Source organism: Procambarus clarkii, chromosome 6 (assembly GCF_040958095.1).
Source record: "Procambarus clarkii isolate CNS0578487 chromosome 6, FALCON_Pclarkii_2.0, whole genome shotgun sequence".
In the NCBI taxonomy this organism is placed as follows: domain Eukaryota; kingdom Metazoa; phylum Arthropoda; class Malacostraca; order Decapoda; family Cambaridae; genus Procambarus; species Procambarus clarkii.
The window spans coordinates 7637646-7649796 of record NC_091155.1 but is presented as its reverse complement, the minus strand read 5'-3'; the positions used below and the strand labels follow the sequence as shown (position 1 = coordinate 7649796).

The following is a 12151-nucleotide window of genomic DNA, read 5'->3' as shown; positions in this document are numbered from 1 at the left end:
AGATTCAGCTTGCCTCAAAGAGTGTCCGTCAGTCAGAAAGAGATTCAGGTATTCTTGAAAATATCTATGGAAAACACTACCATGGAAGCCGCTAACACTGTTCATCTATGCTACTTTTATCAGATGCATCCTCACTGAATGCAGAAAACAATTCATCTATGTATCATCTAAATAAATTGGAGATAGCATAGGAATTGCAAGGGTGACGCTCAGAGCTACAACTGGATACGCTCGCTGTATCGTCCTCATAGGGGCTGTATCACTTGCATCCGACCTTTGTGTTAGGTCCTTATTGCGCCTAGCTTCACCAACATGACCCTTATGTTCTTCAAACAATAAGGTTTGAATTTCACCGACAGAGTATTATCTTTCAACACCAAGTCTGTGAGGTGTTTGGGAGCCAGAGGTGCGTTTACCACCCATGGTTGTTCATTCGGTACTAATCCAGCCAGCAGCCCTAGGGCATTCTGGGATTTTTTTCCAAGATGGCTGCCTCTCACTGGCGGTCCTAAGAGTCCATTTCGTACATAACCAACCTCGTACACATTTAGAATGGGTAAGGAAAAATCAAAGTTTTCTTGGTTGGCGCAGTTTCCCGCCGACCGAGAATACTTGGTTGACACAGTCAAGTGATTAAGGGCCATGCAGTTCTACGCCTAAAGGAGCAAAGGATTCATGCAAAAAGGACCCGATAAGTATGTTGTATAAAACGTACAGTCGATTGAAGCTTACATCCACAAAGATATCTGTGTTATGTGAGGAGTTTCCTGATATCGAGTCGGATGTTGAACAAAACGAAGCCCAGAATGACTTTAATAGTAATAATTTAGAAACAAACAGGCGATTATGATGTTTCTACGAGTGAGGAAAGTGATGATAGTGAAGACAGTGAGCCACTTGCCCCGCCGCCTCGTACTCGAAAGCGTACACGTCCTGGACGCACGCCACAGCCAGATCCTGGTAATACCTGGTGTAGTGACACCACCACCAATTGTTGATTTCACTGGAACACCAGGCCTAACCATTCCGACACCCACCACTGCACTACAATTTATTAGATGATTGAATTTTACACCTAAGAAACTAACCTGTATGCCACACAAATACTGCAGCACACTTCTGCGAGCGTCATGAGGATGTGGGTGCCAGTCACCGTCAAGGAAATGGCAAGATATATAGGTCTGTGCATGTTGATGGGCGTTTCCAAACTCCCAACCATGAGAATGTACTGGCAAACAAACAGGCTCTAGAATTCCCGTTTCTTAAAAACTTTTATGACGTCAAAACGGTTTCAGCATATTGGACAGTTTTTTCATACGTATAATAATTCCATTCTCCTAAACAATAAAGACAGGTTAGTAAAAGTTCGAGCAGTGATGAAATATCTTACAATGAAATTTGCAAAAATCTACATTCCACAGAAACAATAGAGTCTGGACGAAGGCACGATGGCATGGTGTGGCCGGTTATCTTTCAAGGTCTATAATCCCAGCAAACCTGAAAAATATGGAGTCAAACTGTACATGCTAGTGGAATCAACATCTGGCTACATATATGACTTTGAAGTATATTATGGAATCGGAAAAACAGTAATGGAGACCGTCACGGGCTTGATTGAGCCCCTAATGAACAAGGGTTATCTTTACATGGATAACTATTGTAACTTAGTCAACCTCACAGAAAAGTTACGTGAATGTGAGGTTTACACATGTGGAACCATAAGATTGCAACGTGGCGCACCAAATAAACTGCAAGTGAAGGCAAAGGGAAAACTTGCATTGGATACCACGTTATTCTGCCGCAAAGACGACACATTCATAATACTCTGGAAAGACAAGCGAGTGGTCTCACTCATTACAAACTTGCATAATGCAGACACCCAGCAAGTTCAATGAAGGAAAAGAATTCGCAAATGTGACGGATCATCTTCAGTAGAACAGGTAACAGTGAACAAACCAACAGCAATTTGTGACTATAATCGCTACATGAAAGGTGTTGGTCACTTCGACCAAATGATCAAATATTACCAGTTCACACGAAAAAGTCACAAGTGGACAAAGAAGATGACCTATTTTCTTCAAATGGCTCTACACAATTCCTTTGTTTTGTATAAGAACTACATCAGTGATCGCAAGAAACTTGCCTTGCTGCAATTTCAAGAGGTGGCAATGTGGTCACTATTAAAGTGGGACGCTGAGGTGTGGCCTCTCACAAATGACACCATGGCACATGCTCCAGACAAATGATGATGCAAGTACTTCTGATGCTGCCAATGTGTCAACATCAGGACCATCTGGTGTGAGGCGGCCTTTATTCCCTTCAATACCACACTGTGAAGGCTCCTCATCTGACTCTGAACACGAGACGGGTGTGACATAACTTAGACACGACCGGTGTGACAGAACACTTAGACGCAAGTCGTTGTCGTCCTAAGAAAAACCCACATATTTTTTATTCACCAGAGCGTATCAACAAGAACCTGACACATGCCATAATTACCCTGACAAAACGTTTAAAGCGTCATGTTTGTTTCAAGTCAGGAATCAGAAAGGACACCAAGTTAAAGTGCAAAATGTGTGGAGTTGCACTGTGTGCTTCACCCTGCTACACAAGATACCATCAGAAGAGGGTATTTTGGGTGAAGAGGTAACCATTCGCAACACATTCACTTCACCTAAGAAACATCTGTTGAGCAACTTCAGGAACCTTTTCCTGAAGCAGGTGGAGTGGATCACAGAAGGCTCAAGTTATTGTTCTACCATAATTATGCCATAGGTAAGTACAGACACTTATTTTTAATAAGATATTACAGTTTATATTTAATGCTATTGGTATTGACATAGGTTTTCTTCAATATCGGCTAATATTCTGATTTCCACAGAGCATTTTATTGCAAAAAATTTGATACCACAATGAACGATGTAGCACAAAAAATAGTGCTAGCAAACGCAAATCTCCTTTGTGTTTTTCGGGTGTACCGGGTGTAAGGGGTGTTGGAATGGGTAGACTAGCGGGTAACGCTTTGGCGACTTTCGGCGTTGTTGCGGGTGGGGCGAGCAGATGTTTTGAACTTTATATGCATATGTCCGTGTAGGGAATTTTATTGAGATCACATCGATACCAAAATGAACATGGTAGAACAAGTTTGGACTTGACAAACATGAAAAGAGCAGCACTGTTTGGCACGCACAGCTAACGAGCAACATTGTTTTTTATTTGGTGCCGGTCTTATGCCTACTTTAGTGACATTTTATACATATGTTCCTTTAGAACATTCTATTGCGATCACACTGATACCAAAATGAAACGCGTACATCGAAATTTAAGGTCAGAACACTGTAAAGAGTACAGTGGCACCTCGATTAACGAGCGGCTCTATTTACGAGCATTTCCAGTAACGAGCAAGTCACTCGCAGCAAATTTATCTCTATTGACGAGCTTCACCTCTATTAACGAGCAAAACCACATGGTGCTTCCTAGCGTCTCACAGGTTCTCGCAAATTCTCGGACGCCTCCGACGCCAGTGGTGTTGTTGTATCGCACATGACAAGCATCCCTCTGGATTTATTTGAGCTTTTCTTTGGGTTTTTAGTGGTTTTGTGACTACAATTTGTAATGCACGATGTCGCTAAAGATAGTGTTGTCAGGAGGAAGAAAGACACAATTACTGTGGATTTGAAGAAGGAACTTATAGCAAAGCATGAGTGGTGTCTGTGTGACTGATCTCACAAGGGAGTATGGTAGGTCCTCATCAATAATTTACACCATTAGTAAGGGAATGAGGAGGTAAGGGAGGATGCCGCCTCTTCCACTGAGATCAGGGAAGTGTTGGAAATGTTTGGAAAGGTGAACGCATTCTTGGAAAAGCTGCCCTGATATAGCAGTGACAACCCGGTGTGTGAACATGTTTAATTAATTTAAATTAAATTAACCTATGCTTGAAACAAAATTGCAAGCCCTAGTAAAGAAAAAGTTATTGCTTTATACTATAATTATTTTAATACAAAATATCATACCTAAGCCAGGGATCTTTTAACCCATGCGAGGCAAGGGCACGTTGAACTTGCATCAATTCTGGTACATTTTCAACTTTGTATATGCTCCAGTGTGGTATTTTGATGTTTGGCTCTCCTACCCCCATCTGTGAAAATTAAAAATATTTTATCATCACTCAAGGACTTGCATACATTGCTGTAAAACTATGTAGCTTATGCATACTGTGATAAAACTCATTTCTGCTATATTCTGCATTAGCAAAACCCTTTCAACAAACACACCCAGAGAACAGTAGGGTAAAGTCTCTGGCCAATAGACATAAGTGGTCATTGACCTTCATGGTAGACTTAAAAAAATATATATGTTTATTGCAAAATTTACGGTATACATTAAATCAAAAGAGAAGACCGTTTTATAAAATGACAGTGGAAAGGGAGATGTGCATGTAGTACCCAAATACAGGTCAACTTCCTTTAGCATCACTCAAGTTTACATTTTGTTTTTACATCATTAGAAAAATCATATAAATTTATTGATAGGCAGTCAAGTTTTTATAAGTTTACCAACATAGGATAGAGAAAACAATGTGAAAGCATATGATACTTATAGAAACAGAATATATAGCATATGAGAGCTAACAAATATTGTCAATGAACACTATTTATACTGTACTAAAAATTAAACTTTCACCAAAAATAATAGCACAAAATACAATACTGTTAGGTTTAATATGAATATAATATTGCACTGTTTTATAACAACAAATTATGAAATACTGTACAACCATATCTAGCTTGTGCACTACCACTGCAGGCAGGAGAGGGGAGCAGGAGCTGCCACCTACTACCTGCAGGCAGTGCACAATAGCCCCCCCTTAACATGCTAAGGCAACATCCACCGAGGGCGAAAGAAAGCAAAGGTTCATTCTAAACAGAAACTAATCGGACTTGAGAAATTTGGTGAATGGGGGTACTGCAAGATTACATTTTGGGGCCTTTTGTCACATACATTCATGACATGAGAATATTACGAACCACACCATCAAATTTACAGACGATAGCAAGATTTATGCACAATGAACTCATTAATCTGATGTATCAATGAGAATCAGTAGGAGCCATGAGGAGGATTTGAACACTAATCTTAGCTTGGGAGTACCAAGTGAGTGGGTTCAAATCCTCCTTATGACTCCTACTTATTTTCTCAGCAAGATTCATGGTAAAGTAGGAACTGAAAATGATATCAAGGCCTTACACAAACTCCATAAATGGTCGGAAGGCTGGCAAATGGGTTTTATTATAAAAAAAATTTAAGACCTTGCATGTGGGGCATAAAAATGTACATCACAACTACTATAACAATACCTTGCAGCAGATTAATGATGATAAGGGCCTTGGAATCAGAATCCACCAAGCGTTTAATGCTGCACAACAAGTGGGGGGGCTGTAATGTAAAAAAAAAAAAACTAGGAACAGTCACGTGAAACTTTGACTTCAAGGAAAAGTACAATAGTTATTTAACTGAATAAATCTCTCGTGTGCTCTCACTGATTATTGTATCCAAGCATAAAGATCTCATCTTCAGAAAGTTATCTGCTCTGGAGAAAGTTCAACGCTCGGCAACAAAAATCTTTCTAGCACCAAGAAAACTCGTACCAGAAATGGGCTAATAATTGCAAACCAGACCTGACAAAGCTGATCTCATTAAAAACAATACTGAAAAAGTTGGAAGATATTGATCTTGACCACTTATTTAAAAGATTGGATGTAATACAAGCAATGAGCAATGGTTTCAAGCTCAACAAGTCACATGTAGGACAGAAAACTGATGCTTTTTTCATCCATAAGGTTATAAACCCATGGAACTGCTTACCTATGTAGCCGTAACTGCCCGGAAACTACTGTAGTGCAAAATCCAGTTGGCAAAATCTCTCAGGAGCTATGGCAAGACCTTTGGTAAGCAAGTCACTTGTTTCCTGCCCTCATAGAGGCCACTAGATATGGTGGCCCTCAGATAAATATTGAGTTAGGCGCCACAGTTATAAAAAGACCAAGTAATTGTCATTAACCGTGACCACGCATATCACCAAGAATTTAGGGGGCATAACATCGAAAAATATTTGAATTATGTAAAAATAACTTAAAAATGTTAAACAAATCTCCAACTTATGTGAAGTGTTAAGTGTCTCCAAGTGTCGTGAAACTCAAAAATATTTTCAGAAATTGATTTTAGACGAATTTTTGAAAAATAAGAACGTTTTATTGATAAGAACAGCTCCTAATAACTAACTGAAGGATTATGCAGGAATAAAGAAATACAAGCACCTGTCTTATGCTCAAAGAAGAAAAAAAGTAGTAAGAAGTATCCACAAAGTGGATGTGCAGTTGGTGCCTTTATAGCATTGCCGAGTAATGCATAATAACACAAAACACAATGAATAACTATGTTAATATGATCTATTTTGTTATATATATAAATACATTGTCCAATGTTAATATATGTTACTTTCATCAATGTCCCAAAAAAATTTTTTTTTTAGGGGAATTTTTTTTTAAGATTTTAGTTATTTTTTCTCCTTTGTTTATTATCTGATTTTATTTTAACCTTTACATCCTGGAGAATGCATATGTTTTCATAACTACGTGAAGATAGAATGAAATTAGTCAACAAATAGGTCAGTCACAACTGGCAAAACTTGGGACTTTGAATTTTTTTGGGCTGATTCTTTCTCTGATTTCAAACTATTTTCCTGTCTCTTTAGGTTGTTTTGATGATTAGGGACCATATTAGGGCTTTTTCACTTATATAAAGGATACCCTAAATCATTATATTTATTATAATTATCTATATTTTGTGTTTTTTGGGGGTTATTTTTTCTTGACTTCATTTCAACACATATTGACCTACAACTTTCACATATTCGAGTAAGAATGCCAAATAATATTTATTAAAACATTCAATTAACGAATTAAAACTACCTTTATTCATTGTTGATAACTTCAACTTTAATTATCTCTGAAACCAGAGTTTCAACTTTAAGTGGCTTCTAAAATTCCAGTTATTAAACGATTCTCACTATTTTGACGGTATGCGCTCTGTTCTACAATCCCATCAGAATGGATTTTTCATAAACTTTATACATTTGGAGTTATAATTTTTTTTGGTCAAAATTTGCCACATATTTCAAATGTCCTATTGATTTTTTTTACAGTAAACTATACTAAAAACCTACATTCTAATTTAATGAAAATGAAGATCATATGCTATTCTGAGAGAATAACAACATTAAATGAACAATTAATAATGGTTCATATTTTTTGTTCTGAATTGAAAATCTGAAGTTTTCAATATTTAATTTTAAGATTAATTTTGATTCTCTGGTTTTTCAAGTTGCGCTGTGATCATTTAGACAAAGTTGGAGCATTTGCCTAGTTGATTAGGCAAAAAAAAAAAAAAAAAAAAATTTTGGAAAGTGTTTGTGCAAGTTTTAAAAACTTATAAATTATTTTTCGTCAAATCATACACAGTTGTACCTCGGGTTACGAACGTCCCTCTTTACGAACTTTTCGGGTTACGAGCCGATTTGTTCGGAAATTTTGAATCGGGATACGCACTTTGCAGCGGGATATGAGTTTGTTGATACGCGTACGGCCGGTGGTGGCATGGCGATCGCGCCTCAGTTTACCAGTGCCTCGCGTCCAGTGACTATCCCGCCTGAATTCTTCACAAGAATTTACATTTTTTTCGAATTTTTGGCCATTTGAGCATAAAAGTTGTTGTTATATATCCCGCCATGGGTCCCAAGAAAGCTAGTGGTAGGGTTCAACCTAAGAAAATAGTTGTGAGTAGAGGCAGTAGAGGATGTCCCTTCCTCATTAAGAAAATGTGTGAAGGGAAGAACTGCAAAGTTTTGTTGAAAAACTCACCCAGATAAAGCTGTAGCAGGCTGTTGCATAGACCTTTTTAATGACAATGTGATGTCTTACTACAGACAAGTGTTAAAATGTAGGGAAAAACAAGTGTCTTTAGACAGATTCTTAGTAAGACAAGCAAGCAGTGAGCCACAAGCAGGTCCTAGTGGTATGCAGGCAAAACGTGCCAGAGAGTGTACACCTGTGAAATCCTCACTGCCTGATGTTATAATAGAAGGGGACTCCTCTTCCAAACAGTAACACCTCTCCTCCTCCCCCCTCCTCACTATCTTCCATACACCAACAGGAGTCATCAGTAAAGGTAAGTAATAACTTGAACATACTTTTGTAGATAAGATTTTGGTAAATTAGATATAAAATTTAGTTTGAAGTTTAGTTTTTGGAGAGTCGGGAACGGATTAATTCATTTCCCATTATTTATGGGAAAATTCGCTTCAGTTTACGAATTTTCGGGTTACGAACCGTCTCCAGGAACAGATTAAATTCTTAAACCGAGGTACCCCCTGTATGTATTGTTAAGGGTTAAATAGCACAAAGCTAGGAAGACCACGTAGTGATTACCCAACAGTATAATGCAAGCTACCAAGCAGAAAGAAGACAACAACAAAAAGTTATATTCTCTATATTAGTATAGCTTATGGAAAGAGTTTAGTTCATTTATTATGCACCCCATACCCATCCTGTGGGTGGTTATCTTGAGATGATTTCGGGACTTAGAGTCCCCGCGGCCCGGTCCTCGACCAGGTCTCCTTTTTGTTACACACCCTCCAGGAAGCAGCCCATAGCACCTGTCTAACTCCCAGGTACCTATTTACTGCCAGATAACAGGGGCATCAGTGGGAAAGAAACATTTTGCCCATTTGCCTCCGCCGGGGATCGAACCCGGAACCTCAGGACTACAAATCCGAAGCGCTGTCCATTCAGCTGTCAAGCACCCATGATGATAGTGGAAGGGTTACCGAGGTACATGATGGGCTCACAGACTGAACCCCCAAATTCATTTATAATTACTTAGGAAAATACAGAGCCGTCTTATCGCATGGGGTCCAATGGGCCCCATGCGATGACGGGATGAGGATGGGACATACAGGGGGGGATGAGGATGGGACATACCTGTACAGGGGGGGATGAGGATGGGACATACAGGGGGGGAATGAGGATGGGACATACAGGGGGGGGGGAATGAGGATAGGACATACAGGGGGGGGATGAGGATGGGACATACAGGGGGGGGGAATGAGGATGGGACATACAGGGGGGGGGAATGAGGATGGGACATACAGGGGGGGGGAATGAGGATGGGACATACAGGGGGGGGAATGAGGATGGGACATACAGGGGGGGGAATGAGGATGGGACATACAGGGGGGGGGGGAATGAGGATGGGACATACAGGGGGGGGGGGGGAATGAGGATGGGACATACAGGGGGAATGAGGATGGGACATACAGGGGGGATGAGGATGGGACATACAGGGGGGGGATGAGGATGGAACATACAGGGGGGGGGGATGAGGATGGAACATACAGGGGGGGGGATGAGGATGGAACATACAGGGGGGGGGATGAGGATGGGACATACAGGGGGGGGATGAGGATGGGACATGCAGGGGGGGGATGAGGATGGGACATGCAGGGGGGGGGATGAGGATGGGACATACAGGGGGGGGATGAGGATGGGACATACAGGGGGGGGATGAGGATGGGACATACAGGGGGGGGAATGAGGATGGGACATACAGGGGGGGGAATGAGGATGGGACATACAGGGGGGGGGAATGAGGATGGGACATACAGGGGGGGGGAATGAGGATGGGACATACAGGGGGGGGGGGGGGAATGAGGATGGGACATACAGGGGGGGGGAATGAGGATGGGACATACAGGGGGGATGAGGATGGGACATACAGGGGGGATGAGGATGGGACATACAGGGGGGGGATGAGGATGGGACATACAGGGGGGGGATGAGGATGGGACATACAGGGGGGGATGAGGATGGGACATACAGGGGGGGGATGAGGATGGGACATACAGGGGGGGGATGAGGATGGGACATACAGGGGGGGGGATGAGGATGGGACATACAGGGGGGGGATGAGGATGGGACATACAGGGGGGGGATGAGGATGGGACATACAGGGGGGGGATGAGGATGGGACATACAGGGGGGGGATGAGGATGGGACATACAGGGGGGGATGAGGATGGGACATACACATGGGCCTAGGGACCCCATGAGCATAGGACATGTTTATTATGGAAGCAGAATGTTTAAATATTTAGGTCTCGTTGAAAGCACACTTATATAATATAACCCTACATCCTGGTGTGGGACTAAATATTAAAGATATATATTTCCAGGTGAATAACCCATTCAGCAGAAATGAAATGTAATGTTTTAAGTGGAGCACAGAAGATGAAGAGAACTGCAGAGTAGGAAGAGAAAATAGGAAAACTTCCAAAATTAATAGCGTGATTCAACACAGGTGCAACGACAGCCATTCATGCCATTCCTTCAGATATAGCATCCACATCAGCATCCACTCCTGCAATATCAGCTACTAGTACTGTTCCTTCAGATATAACATCTATATCCATTCCTGCTACCAATCACCCAGTTTTAGCAGACATACCATCATTGCCCGTTGCTGCTGCTGGTGACATTTTACAAGAGGAAATAAAAAATCTATAAAAGTAAAGGAGTTTGCAATCCAAGAGAGAAATCCATGGCTATGGAACATTACTGATACTATCACAATAGAATACTGGATTCATAGTGAGCCCTCATGTCAATCATGATGGCAACCTTTTAAACTCGTATAGACTGTATAAAACAGCTGGAGTAGAGAATATGAAGGCAAGGTATTTATCAAACCGTGTTCAAACATGAACTGCAAAATGGCGAGAATGTAAAACTTCAATGGCTACTCTATTCCCCATCCCAAGGATGTTTGTACTGCTTTGTATGTTGCCTATTGTCCAAGAAATAATCTCCCTTTGCTACATTGGAGTTCAATGATAGGAAACACATCAATGTTATTGTAGAACATGAAAATGCAGAACATCAAAAGTGCATGACATGCATATTTGACAAAGCATAAAGAAACTAAGTGTCGATTCTTTAATACTTGAGCAACATCGCTCAGAGCAGGGAAATTGGCATAACGTGTTGACACGTGTGATTTCTGTAATTTGCTTTCTTGCCTCTATAGGTCTGCCATTTCGGGGAGAAAATCAGATTATTGGGTCGGCGGAAAATGACAACTACTGTCTCCACTCGATCATCCGGACTATATGGGAAGGACCCCCAGCCGGATTATCACATTTTTCGGATAATGGTACTTTTTCACCTACGAGTCCAAAAGTGACCATTTCCAACTATTTTTATACTACAAACAACATAATTTTAATTGCCTTGCCACATACAATTATTAAATATTCAACTAGAAACCTCAACTTACCTTGTTGGTGTTCGTCTTCTTGATTGATGCCACACATCTTGAAGTTAAAAATTCTTAACAATTTACGTAACCTATACTAACACAACACTAAAATTAACACTTAAAATTACTGTACAGTTCATAAGCTAAGTTAGTTTTGACTGCCAGCTGCTGAAGCCTCACTGGTTAAAGGCATTTGGGTTGCCTGTGAGGCCTCACTTGTTGAAGGCGCTTGCTTGCACCTCACTTGTTGAAGGCGCTTGGCTTGCCTGTGGTGCTTCACTTGTTGAAAGCGCTTGGCTTGCCTGTAATGCCTCACTTGTTGAAGGCGCTTGGCTTGCCTGTGGCGCCTCACTTGTTAAAGGCGCTTGCTTGCGCCTCACTTGTTGAAGGCGCTTGCTTGCGCCTCACTTGTTGAAGGCGCTTGGCTTGCCTGTGGCGCTTCACTTGTTGAAAGCGCTTGGCTTGCCTGTAATGCCTCACTTGTTGAAGGCGCTTGGCTTGCCTGTGGCGCCTCACTTGTTAAAGGCGCTTGCTTGCGCCTTACTTGTTGAAGGCGCTTGGCTTGCCTGTGGCGCTTCACTTGTTGAAAGCACTTGGCTTGCCTGTAATGCCTCACTTGTTGAAGGAGCTTGGCTTGCCTGTGGCGCCTCACTTGTTGAAGGCGCTTGGCTTGCCTGTAGCGCCTCACTTGTTGAACAACATGTAACTTGTCTTTAATTGCTAGGACAATCTTCTTCCTCTTAACACTTCCAGAACGATTGATGCTGCTACCAGACATA

General features: G+C 41.3%; 1 protein-coding gene across 1 annotated transcript in view; it reads right to left on the bottom strand.

Moving 5' to 3' along the window:
* ND-B12 (NADH dehydrogenase [ubiquinone] 1 beta subcomplex subunit 3) overlaps positions 1-12151 on the bottom strand; it is a 54345-nt gene that overhangs the window by 35706 nt on the left and 6488 nt on the right. Inside the window, exons 2-3 of the mRNA XM_045736242.2 lie at positions 5361-5439; positions 4017-4141 (exon numbers count right to left, since the gene is read on the bottom strand). Coding sequence (XP_045592198.2) covers positions 4017-4141; positions 5361-5439 — 204 coding nt within the window. The remainder of the gene's footprint in view (positions 1-4016; positions 4142-5360; positions 5440-12151) is intronic.